The sequence below is a fragment of the Puccinia triticina genome, chromosome 8A (assembly GCF_026914185.1).
Source record: "Puccinia triticina chromosome 8A, complete sequence".
Taxonomy (NCBI): Eukaryota; Fungi; Basidiomycota; class Pucciniomycetes; order Pucciniales; family Pucciniaceae; genus Puccinia; species Puccinia triticina.
The window spans coordinates 2,108,234-2,128,510 of record NC_070565.1 but is presented as its reverse complement, the minus strand read 5'-3'; the positions used below and the strand labels follow the sequence as shown (position 1 = coordinate 2,128,510).

Below are 20,277 nucleotides of genomic sequence, written 5' to 3'. Positions count from 1 at the left end.
GGGAAATACATTCTGGGATACTCGGGATCGTTTTTATTGTAGCATCCCCATGACCGTGACTCTTTCCTTGAAGAAACGTCCATATTAGGCCCATATCCCTTAGGAACCCTCCTAGCTTCACGATCTCTCAAAAGATGCAGACGCCGGACACTTCCATGATATACCTCAGATGAATTTCCTGGTTATTGTTAGTTTGGCGACGACCAAATGCGGTAAAGAATACAAATTACACACAAACCCCCAGTAGTTACGATTAACAAATGAGAACGGATGAGAAGCTATTTATATACAATCGAGAGGAAAAAGGACCAGATGGGCGTTTTGTGTTTCGGGAGGAAAGGCGCTAAGTAGATTCGTCATCAGAGCCGTAATCAGCCAAGCCGCTGAGAGGCGAAGGTTTGATAGAAGCTTTAGCGCCGGGGATTTGGGCCTTATTGGCAGCAGCGAGACTGCGCAAGCTTTGGAGAGCCTCAGAGGAGATCAGTCCATGATGGACGGGTAGGCTAGGAGTAAGGTTTGCGGGCACCGGTTCGAGTGAAGGATGTTCGAGTGGTGGTGGGAGAGGGGGTAGCGGAGGAGGAGAGTCCTGTCGGGTACGTTTGCTTTCTCGAGCCGGTTCTTCATCCGGTTGGCTCCGCTTCTGGGGACTGTCGTCTGTGCCCTGTTCCAGTCGGTCGAGTGCCTCAACTGCCTCGACTAGCTCTGGATTAAGCTTCGCGGCTATCCGCTCGCTCCCCATCTGCACCAGTCTTGCATGTTCTGATCGCTTGGCGGCTGGGTTGGGGTCTTCCGTTGCCCATCTGTCGTCAAACGTCAAAACATATCAGAATTTTCAACTTTTTTTGAGAACACCGACAAATGGATTTTGGAGAGGTCGTTAAAGGTGATATTCGGAGCTGTGACTGACCTGATATTCAGCACTTCTTCATCTACCATGCTTTGGCACATCATGGCTTCCTTTGCAAATTGCGCATTCAATTCTGAAACGTAGGTCACAAAAGCGACGCCTCTACCATGTAGAACTCGAACTAAGAGGTGAAAATAGATGCTCAAAAAGAGGGCCTCGTTTGGACGTAAACGGGCAAGAAGGTGGACTGACTGCGTTCGATTTCACCCCACTCTTGAAAATGAGTTTCGACCATCTCTTCAGTCTTACTGTTGACTTCTCGCAATCGGCCGATATAAAGAGTCCGATTCTGGCGAGAGAACGAGCCCACGCCGCCCATATCATCTCGATAATCAGAATGTTTCTCTCTTCCGAAAACGTCCAAGGAGGCGTCAGGTAGGGTGGATTGGGGCGGGGGTAACCGATGCAGGAAAGAACATTCAGAGCTAAACATACAAACGCCAAGGGTTAGTCAGCATCAAATCGAGTGATCGGGAAAAATATACGAACCCGTAAGGACAGCAACCGCGTGCGAAATACAGGCAACAATACGCATTGTTTCCTCCATCGGCCCTGGTGTAGCCAGCATCAGTAGCGATCTTACAACGCGTCTGGGATTTCTCTTTCTGAGTAGATGAATCGTATCGATCACCACCGGCCCATTTATTATACCCTACATATCGTTTTGTTTCCCGCCGCGAAAAAAGATCCTGTCAGGACTGAGGATGGTCGAAGAAAAGCAAAAAAATGGGGTAAGACTGACAAACGTTGTAGGTCTGTCCGTTCTGCTCCGGCTGTTTCTTGACAGCAGCAGCTTGTTCCAACGTGACCTGTAGATGATATTCAAGCCAAGGAGATGTGAGCACAATGCTCTTGGCTCATTTTCAGAGAAAGAAGGAATGCCCTTGACCTGTTTCCGTGCCGGTCGACGCTTGACTTTCTTGCGCACTACCGGTTGTTCGGCCGTGGTTGATTTACCACCGGTCTGTTGATGAGCTTGGCTCTCTTGTCCTGCCATTGCGTTGGTGGTGGAACTTGGAGGGGATGAGAGAGGATGGGAGTTGACCGAAACTTTTTTCCAGTCCACCCTATGCCGATTCCCCCGACCCCCCTGAACTCTCCCCGGGGGACAAGCTCCAGTCCGGGACAGCCCACTCGCGGCGCTCCCCGGTAGTTTCCACCAGCCGACACCAGTGACCACACCACCAACAACCACCTCACAGACAGAACGAGTCAAAACAAGGAAACCAGCGATGGCCTCAGCACTCAAGAACCTCATCCCGCCCAAGATCGCCTCGGCCCAAGCACTGAGCAGCTCTGGTACAGCTGCAAGAATGCAACGGGTAGTCGAGTTTTACTCCAAGGTAACAGCCACAATGATATCGATCGAGACCAGAACGCTAAATGTGATCGCTGATTCAGGCTTCCTCTCCTCTCTCTTTCGGTATCTATATCCCCTATTGACAGCTTCCCAAAGGCCCGGCCCCCAAAGCTTCGGCAGGCTTAAACCCCTTCGCTCGTTACAAGGCTAGATACATCGACGGCGAGAACGCCAGTGGCACCCCGCTTTTCCATGCCATGCTCGGGTTGTTCCTCATCGGGTAAGCACTATCCTTCATTACACACACACAAAAATGACGCTTTTGGTCCCCCGGAAAACCTGACTGATTCTCATGTTTTCGATCTTCCTCGATTCCGTTTTTTCATAATAGATACACAATTGAATGTAAGTTCTGATTCACTTGCCACATACATATAGAGAAATAAACTGCTCGAATTACTAACAAATCATTTTTCATCTCTCTGCCTTCTACCCTTTTGGCCTGAAAAATCTCTACGGACGACTGGTCATGATTATCTCTCTTTGCATCATAAATCAACCCATGAACCTCCGATTGTAGATAACATGCATCTCAAGTTCCACAAGAACAACCACCATTAAAAATAGCACATACTCCTGGATGGATGTGGCATGAATGCGAAATAAACTCCCGCTTTCTCTCCATCCATTCTTATCTCTCCGCGCATTCTCTCGATCTTCTTCATAGAAATCAGATTATCATTTTTTTCGTTAGCGAGTTTCGGGGAGCGACGAAGTGGGGCCTCACTTGGAGAGTTTCTTCTCCTGATCTACTCACATGTTCAGCGGGAAAACGTGGGAAATGATCCAAAGCGAGAACCACAATTCATGAGCGCTGCTAATCAAGAGGTTACATACCTAAATGACAGCCAAATTGTCCCCGCCAGATTGCACAAGATCTCCTGACCAAACCCTGAGGCTGAATCCATCCACCAATCTGAAAACAAAGCTCACCACGCATACCTCTCTTTTGATGTCTTTATGACGTCGAAATTGACCAATATGTCCTATCTGTCATATGTCACGATACTGAGGAATACGGATCATTCTCGGAAGAACATATTTATGTACCCTGTAATATCTTGATTTGACCTCTTCATCGATATGCCACACCAGCTGCATCTACTAGTACATACATATTGAGACGTGGTGTGGTCCCATGACCCAAAAAAGTTGGCCTAGATTCTTGGTTAATAAAGCACGCCGACCAGAATTACGTCTGTAGAGCGCGATGCACCGAATGATTTAGAAGAAAATGGATTGGACAAGCCAGTTTGGATGGGACATGATAAATAATAAATTCCAACTCCTGTCTTGACTCTCATTAGTCAACTCCTTTCTTGAGGCACGCGTACACAAGGCAGCTAATTCAACGGTTAACCAGTACCTCAGCATCCCCCCTTCACAAAGAGAGGGGTTTGGTTTTGCCTGGTTTTGCGGAACATAACCTGATTCCAAGAAAGCAGCTTGGACCAATTTTTGAGCTGTGCACTCAAAATTGGGATCCTGAACAGTGAAAACCAAGTTCAGCCTTTCAGGGTTTAATTCCTTTTGTACTGAGCAAAAAATCATCACATCATTGCTTGGTCTGGATGTGGAATGAATTGACAAGATTGGAGCTGTTTTGGGCAGAAAACCAAAACTTTACAGGTGGTCTACACAGCTTCAAAACCATAACTGTGGCACACTGGCTCAAGTGGAATCAACCAAAGATTCACAAAAGGAAACAATAGAATGGATGGAATGAAAGACAAGTACAAATTTCAGATTCACTGCAAAAAAATACTTACTCATGCAGCAACAGTGATGAAATTTATACTGCTATGTACTCAAATATTACTCAGATTTTATTCCGTTGTAGCTTTGACACACAGTCACTGTGCACATTGCAAAGCTGCTGCTTACACTGCAAAATCACTGTGCACATTGCAAATTGCAGTCAGACTGTGCAGAAATTGTCAGGTGGGACTAAGATTGAGGTGGCACATTATGGGTTCTGTCACAGTATCCCACATATCAACTGTGCTGAGTGGAGTCAATTTGTTTTTACAGCAAACAACAGCATACCAATTGGGCATGGCACACAGATTGTACTTTGGGGATCTCAGTTAGTTTATGCTATGGCTGATACCATGTATGTAAGCCTGCTGATCAATCGAGATAGAGCCTTGCCTCTGCTCTCCCGTTGATTACTGATTCCTGATATTGGGGCCACTCCCAATTTAAGACTTTGACCCGTCTGCTGAGCCATTCAATCATGTCGCGTTCGGAGATGAAGGGACAACCCATGATGTCCAAGAGTTGGAGCTTTTTAGGCTTGGCGAGAGGTATAAGTGGGCGAAAGGTAACACGGCTGCAATTGGTGAGCCGGAGATTTCGAAGTCGACCAGGTTTGATTGCGTCGATCACTCCTGGGCTCGCGTCCGTATTGCTCAGGTCAAGGTGCATGAGCGGCGGTAAATTTTGCAATGCCCTGATCAACAGCGGTTCGGTTTCAGAATCGAGTCGTAACCCGGCCACCGAGAGCGAGTCAAGCTTGGAGAATTGAAACCCAAAGATGGCCAAAAACTCGTAAGACATGTAGCTATTAAGAGAAAATAAGGATATAAATTCCAGTTCGGGAAATATGGCTTCCATTGCAACTCTAAAAGGCTGATCATCATCGTCTTCGGGGGACCAATCCAGGGGCACATTGGCCAACTCGAGAAAGTGGGGAATAAAATGCGGGACTCTTTCCAGGCGCAATCTTCGTAATTTTGGTAGTCGTTCGAGAGACAGCCCAACAGGCCCCCATTGCTCCTGACGGACGGCACGTCCGCATAGTTCTAGGTTTTCCAGCTTGGGTAGATGGACGAAATCTATTCCAGGCATATAACGGTTAAACGCACTACTCTGGGTGCCGTTGTCAGGTGACATCGCACTAATATCCGCAGATATGAGGGATAATGATCGCAGCGAGGATAGGTTGATTGGTCCTGCCTCGCTCGGCACGAACGCAACACTGTGTGCGAACAGCGTTTCAAGTTGTTGATCCAAGACGCTTTCAGGCCGATGGCCCGTCTTGAGGGGGATTGGATGCGGTTGCGCATGACAAGATGCGCTTGGGTGGTTGCTGTCTGGAGAGACTAATTCGGAGAGTGTAGACTTCGAAGAGAGAACATAATTCTGATGAAAGTTTTTGGATTGTATGAAAAGTAAAGATTCACCGCCTTGACCTTGTAGCTTTAATTCTTTCAAGGATGGGAAGTCGGACAAGAAGGCAGGTAGTGTCAGCGGACACGTGATGGAATTTGGTACTTGAAGTTCCAACTTGAGCAACGTGGCTCGATTTGAATAGGCGAAAGCGACGAGATCGCTGAACGTTTTCTGTTTGATTCCATATAAGTTTCCAGCGTGAAACGTAAAAGAGCGAAGACATGCATTTGGAGCCAGGAAGGTGAGAAGATGGCAAATGGTGGATTGAGGCCAAGAGGAGGAGACGCTGATGCGGAGAGCGTCCAACTGCTGATCCGGTCCTAGCCGCTTGAGCCAATATTTAGCCTTGGTCCGCATCTTCTTATGATTATTTGAATTTAGAGACAGAGTTTTCCAAAGCTTAGGTGTGTTCAATATTGTCTGATACCATGAGGAGCATACGGCCATACATCGAAAACGTGATGAAGTGTCCAATTTGAAGAGAATGTTGATAAGGATTTCGAAAGGTATCTTTGCTGCAAAATTGAATTTAGGCTTCTGGAAGCCATGCAGAGAAGAAAGCAACATAATGGTGCGTTAGAAATCAATCAAAGGCCAAGGCAACACATGTAGACTCGCCAATGATCAATTGCACCCAATTTTTGGTGCAGCCAGGTGCGTCTTTTCTAGAGCTTCTTGGAACTCTGCTTGTAGAGTCTGTTGTATGTCCACAAGCCAATTGAAGAATTGAGGCATCATAGGTCAGCCAACAACTTCAATCCGTCAGTTGCAACGTGGTCCACTTACCTCAATTAATGAAGAGTTCCGTTGTGAGCCCGTATTAAGCTTCTTGATTGCCAGCGCATATGTACATCTTTATTGAGCCCGGAAAATTATTGTTCTCTTTGAAAAGACGTGCAGCGCGCATGTATCCCTAAACGTGAACTCAGCGCGACCAGTATCAAAGGATACACATTTCGAGTTGGATACATGCGTTGTCTAAAATTAGAATCAAGAAGAGGTGCACACAATTGTCAGTTTTGCATCTGATAAACTACCCTTGATATCATCAAGTTTTTCCTTTGCTGCTGCGCGACTATCAAGGATATTGATTTTAAGCGTGATGGATTCATTTGAGGATGCCTCAAATGCTTGATCAAAATATCGAACCGCACGTTGATAGTTCTTGGCTTGGAATGCGGCTATTCCACGTCGGAAGACCCAAGTCGCAGGTTCTTGGGAATCCCGAGTGGTGCTCCTCGCAATCAGGAGCGGCAGAAGCTTGACGTTAGACTGGGTCCGTTGAGCTGCAGTGGCGCTCCTCTTGATCGGAAGCGGCGGAAGCTTGACATTTGGCTGGGTCTGCTGAGCTGATGGAAGTATCAGGGTGCGGAGACCCTGCAGTGCCAGTCTTCCTAGGATATTTGACCATTTTGGATTTTTGGATTTTTTGAAAAAGTATTGAACACCGTCAAAGAAGAGCATTCGGTGTTTTCTTGTATGCAAGCGGATGAGGGGATAAGAAATGTGTCGCTGCTTGGTGTACAGTCCATCCACGCGGGGGAAATCACACGGAATCCATGAGGACTCCACGTGGTAGCCGCGCGCGAGGTCGGACCAGCGGCTGGAGGTCCAGGGAATCACGGGGTCACCACCGGGAGGATCACCCGTGGATTCCACGGCAGCTTTTGGCTCCGCGTGGAATCCCCATGGATTCCCTGTGATCCCGACGTGAAGGTCGGGCCCACGGGTGGATCACGGGTCCTTCAGCCGTGGACTCCCCGTGGATTCACCGTGATACCCACGGGCGGGTCGAGCCCACGGGATGCCATCCTGAGCTGATGACTTGTGCACCATGCGCCTCAGCTTCCCGTGGGGACCACCGTTGGTGGTCCTGTGCTCCGGGGAGGTAACCCAGGGGGGGGGGGGGGCGGAGCGGATCAAATCCGCGGGTAAAATATTGCAGAATGTGGTACCACCAGGGTACCACATGCTGCATTGCATACAAGTGGCCATCAAAGCAAAATCATAAACATAAATATAAAAAGAAAACTAATCAAAAAAACAGCAGATTCAGAAGGTGTCTGCGACAACACTTTTGTCTTTGTCCTCGGGGGCCTCCTGGGCTCTGCTCAGCAATGTTGCCTCCACCTCTTCCTCTGAGGGGAGGGATACCGCAACAAAGGCAAACACGCGACCTGTGGGAGAGAATCCGGAGAGGGGCAGTTTTTTTGCAGTCAGGTCCTGGGTGGCGGTTAGAGGGGAGGGGGAGCGGGATGGACACTGACAGTCTTGAGCTCCACATTGGAGGGATGGATGACTTTCATTGTGCTCGGGTCCAACGGGATCGAGCCGCTAGAGTAAATGAGGCCGTTCGAGGTGACGACGGCCTGGGCTATGAGGATCAGACAAGGAGGAGCGCTTTATCAGATAATGCAAATGGGCAAGCAGCCGTCACCCAGAAAGAGCCTCACAATACGGGCCGATAGCCTCAGAGGCGCCGGGCGTGCCGTTGATGGTAGTCAGCGTAATTGGGGCAGACATTGTGTTCCGCAAAGACGATGTGCTGGTCAGGGTGCGGAGGGGACTGCTAGCAAGGCCTGGACAGGCGGGAGAGAAGCACTGGTGGTGTTGTTTGAGGGTGGTGATGAGCAGCTGTTGCCATCATCATCAGCTATCAAATATGGGAGGTGGAGTTGCTGTTGGCTGCAGATGGGATGGTTGGAGCAGTGGGATCTCAGGGACCAAGTCCCCTGTTGCCCTGCGTCATCAGCATCAAAAAGGCGGGCCGGAGTTTTGAACCGCAGCGGCTGTCACCAAAATAGCCCTAATGCTCACCATTTGCATTGTCATGCCGTGGATTCCTTGTTAAAGGAAGCAACAAGGAATTCCCGTCAATGTTCTTGTGGGATCCACCGCAATCCTACAGGCGGCCGTGAAATCCTTGTCATTCTTGACGTGGAAATCCCAGGCGGGTGGAGACGATGGGCTTTCCCGTTGTGTCCACGCATTTTCCACGGGAGGGTGAAGACAACGGGGGGAGAAGTGAAATCCGCGTGGATTTCACAGAGCTGGTGATCCCGTTGTCTCCACAAACGCGCGGGCCAGGAAGCACCCCCGCCGTGTATGGGGTGAATCTCAGCAGGCGTAGCCGCAGTAGTGTACATATATGTACACGGCGGGGGTGCTTCCTGGCCCGCGGGTTTGTGGAGACAACGGGATCACCGGCTCTGTGAAACCCACGTGGATTTCACTGCTCTCCCCGTCAGTACCACCCTCCCGTGGAAAATGTGTGGACACAACTGACTTTCCCGTTGTCTCCACCCGCCTGGGATTTCCATGTCAAGAATGACGAGGATTCCACGGCCGCCTGTGGGATCGCGGTGAAGCCCACGAGCACACAACCTGCAGGGGCAGCCGTGGATTCCCCGTTTTTCTCAACAACAAAGAACCCACGGCTGCCCCTGCATTGCCGGTGGAACCAACAAGAACGCAGCTCATCGGGAGATTAGGGCTAATTTGATGACAACCACCGCGGCTCAAACTTCCAGTCCGGCTTGATTACTCTGGATGACCCAGGGCAACAAGGGACTTGTGTGACGAAGCCTCCTACCAAGACAAAATCTAGGAACAACCAAGCAGTCCATCACACTCCTTGGCTTGGTTGGTACTTTGAATTTTCTCCGCCTTCATCGTCAAAACTGCGGCCGATAATGACCAGCCTATCCACAAAGATCCGAGGTGCTTGAGGCCTTCCACTTCTTCAAGACCACCTGGACTTACAAGCTTCAAGGGGCCAAGCCCGGCATGAAGAGGATAGTCCATATTGTCTGGGCCATCAAGAATGCCGCCGTTGACGAGCCTCCCAACAAGGACAACAATGAGGGCGAGTCTTACTCGCCGCCCATCAAGGAAACCAAGGGCGTCCGCGCCGCCCTCATCAATTGCTATCAAGAACTCTACTTCGCGCCCCTTGTCCGACAGCAGGGCAAAAGCGTGGCGGCGTACGCAACCCAGAAAATTGCGCGCATTGCACGCAACATGATCAAGTCCGTGCTCCCTTCTCCTTTTCCCACCTTCCTTACTTACTTAGTTGACTCTCTTACAGATTAATGCACCATGCAACGCTAGCCGAACTTAGGTCCAAGAGATCGCCCAACGTCAGCGCCATGGCGCGGCGATCGTGCTCGGCATGCTCGCCGCTCCCAGGCCCTCTGTCGTTGCTGACCATCTCAATAAGCTTGTTGCGGTTGGCCTCGGAGCTATGGGGAAGGTGCGTTTTTTATTGGGCATGCTTGTGTCGCATGTAGTGTTGATTGGGTGCGGTTTGTTTGTGTGTTTGTGCTAGGGATTCTTGTATTGCGCTCAGTTGGCTGGGAGGGAGTGCCAAGAAAGTGAAAGGCGAGTCTCAAAGGAGGGCTTGATACAGGATCTGAAGAGAAGAATGAAGCACCCAGTGTTAAAATAGGCTCCTTGATTGACCACAACATCCGCTTGCCCCTTGATAACCCTGTATTCCGCAAGCTCTTTGATATTATCCAGGCTCCTAATGGCTGAGCAGGCACTGAATAATGTATATGGACTTGCCGACCATCCCAACTTGCTGTGCACTGAGATCCGGGCCCGTTGTCAATGTCGGCAAGTCAACAACAACATGAACACCGTGCTCTGCTTGTTGACCTGACAGCTCTGTTTATGAAGCTTAGGGCAAAAACCCGTCAAAATTAAGGGTTTTGGGCCCTAGCACTATAACTGTGCTGATGTAAACACTATTAATGTAAATTACTAAACTTGTTACGTGGTAATTTAGCCACTACAAGGGTTTTTTTTAAACACTCTTTTAAAAAGAGGAGGATTATTATGTAATTAATAATATATAATTATTAATTACAGGGAATAAATTTGGCGTAAAAAGTAGGTGGTAAGCGCTTAAACTGATTGGCTGCTTGTCAGAGGCTGTTATGAGCTGCACGCTGTGGAACTACTCTTTGGGGGAATAGAGCTTAGAGAGGGATGAGTGCGTGAAAAGCTGCCTCTCAGGTTGGGAGAGTAATATGGGACAAGAATAAGAGTATGGACTCTTAAAGAAAAGTGTGGCTGATGAAGTATTGAGAATAGTGCTTTCTAGACGAAATCAAGGGGGAAAATATACTGTAAAATATGTGGTAAAATAGGCTATGTAATTCTTATTCTGTGACCAGGGATGCAAAGTGACAATCTGATGGGGGACAAACAGAATGGGCCAAAAGGCTCTACATTTATAGTGAGGGGACAACAGGTGGTTCTGAGACGAAGAGAAAGATGGGAACAGGGTACAAAAAGCCTCCAACAAGGTGACAAGGCAACAAACCAACAAGGCATCTACTACATGGCTTGGGATGACATAAGAGGAAAACAATAACCATGGCGCATCAGCCGCCATGCATCTGAGAAAGAGTTACGCCTTGCTGGAATATAGAGGAGTTAATTCTAGTGAACACTCAGGGTCCTTCCTAATAGTCTGGCTCTGTTTGATGGTGGACTTTCTCCCACTTTGACCTGATTTTGTACATATTTTATTACCCATTGTGGAGGGCCATCCATGAAAGTGAATACTGAGAAGTTGAGGCGCCTTGTAGAGATGGTTCTAGGCTATTATGAAGTGTCTGTGGGCGTGGATTACATGTACCAGAGTGATTTCTAGAGGGCGTTTGGCGGTGATTCCTTCCTGGTGAGTGTCTGAGTGATGTAATAAGGTTTTGATTAGGCTCACCACATCCACCCCCAAATTAGATGATGTCCCCATCATCCAACCTTGAGTGAGGTGTGACGAAGAATAGAAAAAGAAAATAGGGCAAGGCAAAAGAAGGCTGTGACGTGGCAAGTTTGATTGGTTTTTGTGCAGATTTTTTTTGTATGTTTGATTTTCCTTCTAGCGTAAAAAATTTGAGATGAGTTTGAAGAATAGAAAAGCTATGAACAAGTGAGGCAGAAATAAGATTTGGTTGATTTATATTCCTTTAGTGATTTTTATGCTGTTTTTCTTATTTGATTTTATAGTAATTTTCCAGGAAATAATGTGACGATGAAAAGGTATATCTAGATGAAGAAATAAAGGAAAAATGTAACAAGAATTTTTAGTGGAAATGGGTGGAGAAACCACCCCCAAATTGGTGTGATCCTTGCGGTGTAGCTATCCTTAGTTTCGTCTCCAGGGCTGTTTATGTCATCCGCGCTAGAAGTTCCAGACCTCGGCGCTCCTCCTTCGTCGTTGCTCGCGCTTCCAATAGCAATCCGTCGGCTTTCGCGCCATCAAGAGCTCCAATAGCTTTATTAGCTCCCTCCCGACTTGTGAACACAACCAGCGCAAATAACTCCATCCCAGATCCGACGTGTGGCGTAAAAGATTCTCTTATAGCTCCATGCTCTTTCAAGGCTTCCGTGATGTCTGCGGCAGACGTTCCCGGCGCGATATTAAAGAGGTAGATGGGCCAGAAATGTGCTAAAGAGGTTTCTGCTGACTGATACGCAGGGACTTTAGAATGTTCACTCATTTTGAGGGTGCTGTATTGAGTTGATCACGAAAATGTTTATCCAAATAGGTTGGCGAGATGTAAGTGTGTCGTGGTAAGAAAGCTCTCGCGAAAAGGGGGAAAGAAACTGGGGAGTGCGCTGGTCGGTCGAACCCCTCAAACAACAAGCACCACGCGAATCGTCTCCGGTCTAGCTTCTAGATGGTATTGTGCGCCGCGTTGTTAGCAAGGCCACCTTTGAACTGAGGATGGCGCTACCGCTATCGCCTCAAGCATCATTTCCAGTCCCAGTTGTGCAAGCTATGCTTGTTGTTTTCGTTTTTGGACCGGCCTAGGCCGGAAACTTGTCTTGTACGTTTGTTGATTCGATTTTGGACCGGCCTAGGCCGGAAACTTGCTTTCTTTAATTTATACCGACGTTATTGTTACTGGCCCGTCGAGAGCTCGAAGTCGGCGTGGTCGCGGAGATGTAGGCCAAAGATCATGTTACTGGCTAGACAAACGCTTGTAGTTCGGCGTGGTCGCGGAGATGTAGGCCAAAGATCATGTTACTGGCTAGACAAACGCTTGTAGTTCGGCGTGGTCGCAGAGATCTAAGCCGATGGTCTTGTTCCCAACTAGACGAAAGTTCGAAGTCCTCGGATTCTTCCGAGCAAAAGGAGAGCACCCAAAGCTATATAAAGGGGATTGAAATGATGGCAAAACCAATCCACTAACTCCTCATTACTATCATTCCTTGCTAAGCCAACACAACCACTTCGCCTCTTTCTCCTGTTGACCATGTCTTTTATTCCTGAATCGCCTATTGATGGTGCCTGGGATCCAAACTCCCGAACAAACGCGCGCAGCGGTTACGGCGAAACCAATACTCCCTTATCTTTAGTAAATAATTATCCCCTTGGTTCACAAAATTATCCTATCTTAATCCACTCCGACGACGAAGATTTCATCGCTGGAGTACATGTAGCAGCCTCCTATGTCACTCGGGTTGTTGAACTCCCGCAACTTCATGTTTTTCGGCAACGCCTCCGCCTCCTTGTCGCCAGAACACAATTCCAACACAATCAACCGACTAGAAGAGCTCGTCGAAATGGCCGTGCCCGCGGCAGTCGTCCGGTGGTCCTGGAATTCCGCCATGTTGAGCGCGAACTTGAGGCGCTGATAAATGGTAGCTTTGAGATTCAAATGGCCTACTAAGTAAGCCCCTAATTTTTTATTTTTCACTGAAATTTACTCCTTTATTTTACTAATTTATGCTTCCTATCGGCAACACCAGTCCCCCACTTCTTTTTCTTTTTTTTTTTTTTTTTTCTTTTTTTTTTTTTTTTAAATCTTGAAAGCCCTTATAGATCTAACTGTCTGAAATGTGAATAGCCATAGAAAATTTAATCTTTCCCAAAAAAAGCAACGAAGCCAGAATAAAATCAGAGTTTTCTTGAATGGAACAGCTTCACATGCGGCGCCGCATACCTGCGCTTGAGTTCTTGACCGTCAAGTTCTTCTAAAGTATATGAGCCACTTTTTTCTTGTGATTTTATGCGGTACGGCCCATTCCAGCGGTTTTCAAAGAGCTTTCCCCACTGACTTTCTAGGGATTTATTGTACACAAGAACTAGGGATCCCGGCGTAAGCGGTCCTCTGTCTGGTTTCTTTTGATTCCAATATTCGACAGAATTTTCCCTGGAGTCCTTCATGTTCTTGTAGGCTTCTTGCAAAATTGATTCTCTCCTCTCCAGTTGGCGAACTCTGGCAAGGAGAAGGTCTGCGGTTGATTTTACTGACTCCCAATCAGTCCCTAAGAAAGTTTCCAGTTCGAGGTCAATTGGTAAAACCGCCGGTTGGCCAAACATGAGTTCATAAGGCGTATAACCAGTGGTTCTCTTCGTAGAAACTCTATCCGCAAAAAGGACAAGAGGTAAGTAGCTGCGCCATTTCTTTCCGTCCGTCCCAGCCAGTTTAACCAAGGTATCTTTAATGGGCTGATGACCTCTTTCTACCATCCCGTTTGCTTCCGGATAATATGGCGTAGTGACTTTTACAATGGATCCTTTCTGCTTTAAGCAATCCTGAAGTTCCTTCCCAAATTCCGCCCCGCCGTCGACTACAACTGTGTGAGGTGCGCCATATCTGAAAATCCATTCGTCCGTAAACCACTGCGCAATCTTTTTAGCTTTAAGAGTTTCCAATCCCACAGCTTCAACCCATCCGGAGAGATCATCTCTTGCAATCACTAGATATTTCCACTTTCCCGCTTTAATATGTACTGTATCCATACTGACGCGCCCAAAAATGGTAGATTTCCCTGTTGCGTGCTTATGTTCCAAAGCTTTCAAGGGGCTTCTCTTCTGACAGGCGTTGCAGGACTGGACCCAACTCTTGACTTTTCTTTTCATGTGCGGCCACCAAAACCTAAGCTTAGTCCGTTTGTAAGTTTCTTCCACTCCTCTATGGCCAAGTTGTTCGTGAAGCGCCTCCAGAATGTGTTCCTGGTATTTTGGATTGCTGATAACTAGTTGCGGGAAAGGTTTATTTCTCTTTTTAAGTTTGCCGTCAGAGACCATGAAGCCAGCAGATTTATGCTTTATTACTTTCCAATCCGCGTCAGAGGTATCTGTTGGCCTATTTAGAGTGAGCAAATATTCTTGAAGCTTGCCCCAAATTCCTTCTTGCTGAAATTGACCGCGCTCCACCCCCAAATTTAAAGTGTTAACTTCTTTGACGCCAAAACCGGGATGAGGCTTAATCCATTTCTCATCTTCGTCAAAACTGGGCTGCTCTCCTTCATCATCGTCTGGCGGTCTTCTAGATAATCCGTCGGGCATAGTGAAAGTTTTCCCAGGGACGTGAACCAAATTATAAGAGAATAATTGAATAAAAGCCACCCAACGAGTCATGGGAGCATTTGGAAGATCAGGTGAGTTAATCATTTCTATAAGGCTTTTAGCGTCCACTAAGAGGTCGAATTGCTGGCCCCAAAGCTGAGTTTGTAATTTTTTTAGGATTTTTGCGACGCCACAGAGCTCCAGTTTTGATTGAGAATATCTGGATTCCACCGGCGAAAAAACCACGGATTCGTATAAGACTGGCCTGTCTTTCTGGTTATCTTCTTGAGTGAGTACTGCTCCTGCCGCAATGTAGCTAGAATCCACCGCTAATTTTATTTTTCCTGCTCCTTCAGAGTAGTCCAATTTTTTTAGAGTTATATCATAACCTACTATCCGTTTCAAAAGATCAAACGCATCCTGGCACTCCTTTTTCCAGTTCCATTCCGCGTCTTTTCTGGTTAATTTTCTAAGCGGTGCGGCAAGCTCTGAAAGTCCTTTAATAAACATCCTGACATAGACGCAGACTCCTAGAAAACCTCGAACTTCCGTTGCATTTTTTGGTACCGGCCATGTTTCAATTTTATTTAGCTGTTTTTTCGAAATTTTTCTGCCCTCCCTGCACACAACGTGACCCACAAGATCCAACGCGGGGACGCAGCAGGCAAATTTCTTTCCGGAAATTGTGAGTCCAGCTTCTTCTATTCTAAATAAGATCCGCTCCAGAGTGACGGCGTACTCCCAGATAAATTTCCTGATGCCAGGGTTTTCTGCCAAAGTTTCTTGATTGTAATCTGAAACAGGACCTTTTATACCGCCATCATCAATGAATATACCAACATTTTGAGGAATTTCGTCTTGTAGAATCCACATCATTTGCGCCTGGTATACGGCGACAGAATTGGTTGCTCCTTGTGGTAATCTGGTAAGCTGAAATCGTCCCAGAGGAGTTTCAAAGGTGGTTAATGGCCTAGATTCTAATGATAACTCTCTTTCATCGTAGCCTCCCATTATATCTCCCAGACCGTAGCAAGCTCTCCCGGTAAAAGATTCAATTAATTCTTCCGGTGAAGGCGGTATTCCAGAGTCCTTAATTGTTACTTTATTGAGTTTTTGTAAGTCGTGGACAATCCTGAGCCTTCCATCTTGTTTTTTGACGCAAAAGACCGGGCTAGAGTAAGAGGAATAAGACTGCTCATAAAGACCTGTTCGGATGCGCTCCCGTACTAACTCTATGAATTGATCTTTAATTGCGGCAGGAATTGGAATAGGTCGCTGCTGCCAAGGTTCGTGGGCGATGACGGGAATGATGTAAGGTTTCCCGTAAGTGTGTTTGAGAAGTCCTCTCTCTTCCTCCCGAAAAGCAAGTCCTCCCTGCCGCATTACGATGATATGTTTGAATAATTTAAGTTCTTCAGGTTTGAGCCACCCGGGTGGACCGAAATTAATGACTTTAAGGCGGTCTTCTGTGATTTTCCAAGTAGGGGTAAAATTAGGCGGGTGAGGAGTTAAAGGTGTTACATAAGGATCTCTAGATAAAGGAGGACTACATAAGGGTGAGTTTATGTTCTGCGGCATGAACTGATTTACTGGCTTGATTTTTTTTGACGTTGATTTATATTTTGCCGCAAACACTAACTTTTCTTCTACACTATATTTGGGCACCTTCCAATCACCTACTTCTGGAAGGTGCCAGAAGCTAAAAAATGACTCGAAGTTGTGGCGGAATTGACAGGAAAAGTGGTCTCGTATTTTTGGTTTGATGGGCTTAAAATTGGAACCAGGTAAGTCTGACCATTTTTATTTATTGAGAGGGATTCCACACCGCTGTCCTTGAATTGAATAGTAGCTGAGACGTCTATCAACCATGGTTTTCCTAGTATAGGCTGTACCGCTGCAGAAGAGACCCAGAAATGCACTTCTTTCGTAATATTTCCTACTTTAACCGGTACATTTTCCGCAATTCCCAGAATGTCACTCTTGTGTCCGCCAATACCGCGCAGTTTCATAGGTTTTTGAGTAATTATAAGCCCCATTTTCCCCGCTAGATCCCTAGGTAAAAGATTAACTTGAGAACCGTTGTCTAAGAGCGCCTGAATTTGCTTCCCATTAATGGTGACAGCAACATATCCTAAGGGGCAAGCGTAATGCGCTGGACCGCTATCTTGCGCTTCCTCCTCTTCGTCTTCAGAGTTGACGTCGACAGCGTTGGTTGTCTTAGGTTGATCTATAGGAACTCTTTTAGGACTAATCTTCTTTTTGAATGCATCCACGGCGCCGTTAGATATGGCAAAAACTTCTCCAATGGTGAGTTGAATTTTCTCATTTAACATTTGTGAGACCAACTTCTCTTCCGTGTCGGGGAACTGTGTAGCTAATGGTCTTTCCACATAGGTTTTGCGGGCAGGTTTCTCCTTTGTTGGCGCGCTGGTAGAGTCCTGAGGCGTGAGGATTTTAACCTTCTTCGGTGCGGGGTTTTCTTTTCTTGAAGATGCAGGAAGAGGAACTGGGTCATAATCATCCTGTCGAGCAATCTCCAAGATCCTCTCGTCGTTGACGTCCATGAGCTCTTCCTTTGTGTTTCTGACTTTTTTTGCTTTCGAATTGTCTGACCCTTCAGGATATTCTGCACCACTTCTGGTTCTCTTTCCAATGTCGCAGTCAAAAGTGTCTTCCTCCGCATATTCAACCTCCTCAAGCTTTCCAAAAGAGGTCTGGACTTCTGGTGCGCTATCTTCCTTTTTTCCCGTATGCGTTCCTGGCGGTAGATTGATAACTCCCGCTGTTTGTGCTCTGCTTTGGTGATAAGTGTCAACTACGGTTTTAAAAGGCCTGGTTCTATCATAAGGTATTTGAGTTCCGTCTGGTAAAATAACATTGGTTCCTTCCTTCTTTACTAATCCGTTGATTTCGTCCAAGTTAACTTGATTGCACCTGTGGATGGTATGTCCAATCATGTGACAGTAATTACATTTATAGCTAGATGGGGACCGGTCTAGTTGGGCGGGTTTATAAGGAACGTGACTTGACGACACAAATGGAGACGGCTGCTTTTGTACATTCCAGCTAGAGAGGCTTTTAGTAAGTTGATCCATAGCATTATCTTTTGGTTGAGCTTTCTGCGCCGGTGGCTGAATTGTTTGAATTTCTTTCTGAATGTTTTCGTCGTTTAAAATAGCCATAGTCCTAAGTTCTCTATTAATATAGTCCAAGATAGTGTTATACGGCGGAAGAATGTGAGATCCATCCAAGGCCATTTCCATGTGGCTATCTCTTATGAGTTCGCGGTTTACGGCGATCCGGATAGGAAAAGATAAGCAATTTAGAACCAAGTGCCTGATTTCTTCCGCGCTAACCATGTGTCGACAGCGTACTAAGTAGGCTACTAAGTTTTCTAGCTGGATACTGAAATCCTGGAACTCCTTCTGGGTTTTGATTCCCTTCGCCATCGTGGTTGAAATAAGTTTGTCCAAATCATTCCTTGTGTACTGCAGAAGCGGAAGCATTTTTCCCCAACGTTGAACTAATTTAAGCTTGAGTTTTTCCCAGTCGTGTCTTTCCCGCTCCGCCATTTCCTGTACTTCTTTGATTAAAGATTCCCCTTCCAAGAAGAATATAATTTGTAGAGCAATATCAGATCCTTGGGCGCCATCCAATCTAGCCGCATATTCCAGGCGCTTAATAAAATCTCCAATGTCCATGTTTGTACCATCAAAGATAAGTCCTTTGGCGCCAGCTTTGATTTTAACTGGTTTCCTTCCAAATGGTTCTGGGTTATAGGCGGGGAGCTGAATGCTAGTTTGTAAGAAGTGTGGCGTAATTTGAGCTGCTGCGCCTGATTGGCGAGTCTGGTTTACGTATTGCGGCGCAGGGCGGTATTGACTGTTTAAAAAGTTATTTCCTAGGAGTGGATCCAACGCTGCGCTTCCTGTGGTCGAAGGGCTAGTATTTCTCATTGGTCCAGGATTAAATGGCACTGAGGGCGCTTGATTTGATGAAAATGTAAGCCCGCTATTCACTATTGGCATAGCTCCGACGTTCCTCGGCGTAACTGACGATCCAGCGTTCCCCGGCGGAACCGACGATCCAACGTCCATCGGCGCAGGCGCTAATCCAACATTTGCTTGTCTAGTATTTCCTCCAAACGGCGGAATTTCCATATTAGATAAATGGAACCTAGGGTACGGTCCGGAGAAAGAGCTTCGTCTGCCGGCGTTAGGCATTTCTTGCGGTATTTCTACGGTTAAGTTTCTAGAGTCTACTAAGTTGATGATATAGTTATTTAAGGTAGAAAGACTTGGGTGCGTCGAGTTTAAAGGTATTTCAGAAGAATTCTAGGTCGGAATTTTGTTTGAAAAGATTTTAAACTAAGAGTAAGAGTAATTTTTCTACTAAGATCAATAGAATTTTTAGAGTAATTTTTAACTAATGTATTTATTTAGCCTAGAAATGACGAGACTATAAATCTAAAGATATTCAGGCCACTGTTGGGACACCACTTGTGGAACTACTCTTTGGGGGAATAGAGCTTAGAGAGGGATGAGTGCGTGAAAAGCTGCCTCTCAGGTTGGGAGAGTAATATGGGACAAGAATAAGAGTATGGACTCTTAAAGAAAAGTGTGGCTGATGAAGTATTGAGAATAGTGCTTTCTAGACGAAATCAAGGGGGAAAATATACTGTAAAATATGTGGTAAAATAGGCTATGTAATTCTTATTCTGTGACCAGGGATGCAAAGTGACAATCTGATGGGGGACAAACAGAATGGGCCAAAAGGCTCTACATTTATAGTGAGGGGAAAACAGGTGGTTCTGAGACGAAGAGAAAGATGGGAACAGGGTACAAAAAGCCTCCAACAAGGTGACAAGGCAACAAACCAACAAGGCATCTACTACATGGCTTGGGATGACATAAGAGGAAAACAATAACCATGGCGCATCAGCCGCCATGCATCTGAGAAAGAGTTACGCCTTGCTGGAATATAGAGGAGTTAATTCTAGTGAACACTCAGGGTCCTTCCTAATAGTCTGGCTCTGTTTGATGGTGGACTTTCTCCCACTTTGACCTGATTTTGTACATATTTTATTACCCATTGTGGAGGGCCATCCATGAAAGTGAATACTGAGAAGTTGAGGCGCCTTGTAGAGATGGTTCTAGGCTATTATAAAGTGTCTGTGGGCGTGGATTACATGTACCAGAGTGATTTCTAGAGGGCGTTTGGCGGTGATTCCTTCCTGGTGAGTGTCTGAGTGATGTAATAAGGTTTTGATTAGGCTCACCACAACGCGCGCCGTACTCTATGTTACGCCTGGGACATGTTGTATCTAGTACATGTCACAGCTCTCCACCTCAAGGGAGAGCGGAGGAGAGATCCCCAAACTCTCCTCATCTAGCAATCTACATAGTTTGCCACTCAAAGACTCGACCCGGTCTTCCTTCCTTAGCTTGATCATAACATATTGCTAGATCACATCAAAAGAGGAACGAGGACCAACCAAAACCAAAAACCAGACCAGAAACCGAA

The 20,277-nt window shown here is 46.6% G+C and overlaps 4 protein-coding genes across 4 annotated transcripts; 1 reads left to right on the top strand and 3 right to left on the bottom strand.

Moving 5' to 3' along the window:
• Window positions 1–343: 343 nt before the first annotated feature.
• PtA15_8A206 (uncharacterized protein) lies at window positions 344–1,904 on the bottom strand (the record flags this gene model as incomplete). Its single annotated transcript, XM_053171611.1, has 6 exons — window positions 344–800; window positions 908–1,028; window positions 1,100–1,332; window positions 1,397–1,559; window positions 1,650–1,716; window positions 1,797–1,904. 6 exons carry the CDS (start codon window positions 1,902–1,904, stop codon window positions 344–346), a joined length of 1,149 nt encoding a protein of 382 aa, XP_053022857.1.
• Window positions 1,905–2,139: 235 nt separating this feature from the next.
• On the top strand, window positions 2,140–2,491 carry PtA15_8A205 (uncharacterized protein; the record flags this gene model as incomplete). The annotated part of the gene is made up of 2 exons (XM_053171610.1): window positions 2,140–2,250; window positions 2,354–2,491. 2 exons carry the CDS (start codon window positions 2,140–2,142, stop codon window positions 2,489–2,491), a joined length of 249 nt encoding a protein of 82 aa, XP_053022856.1.
• Window positions 2,492–4,397: 1,906 nt separating this feature from the next.
• Window positions 4,398–5,798, bottom strand: PtA15_8A204 (uncharacterized protein; the record flags this gene model as incomplete). The annotated part of the gene is made up of 1 exon (XM_053171609.1): window positions 4,398–5,798. One exon carries the CDS (start codon window positions 5,796–5,798, stop codon window positions 4,398–4,400), a length of 1,401 nt encoding a protein of 466 aa, XP_053022855.1.
• A 633-nt stretch (window positions 5,799–6,431) lies between these two features.
• Window positions 6,432–6,905, bottom strand: PtA15_8A203 (uncharacterized protein; the record flags this gene model as incomplete). The annotated part of the gene is made up of 1 exon (XM_053171608.1): window positions 6,432–6,905. One exon carries the CDS (start codon window positions 6,903–6,905, stop codon window positions 6,432–6,434), a length of 474 nt encoding a protein of 157 aa, XP_053022854.1.
• Window positions 6,906–20,277: the final 13,372 nt, after the last annotated feature.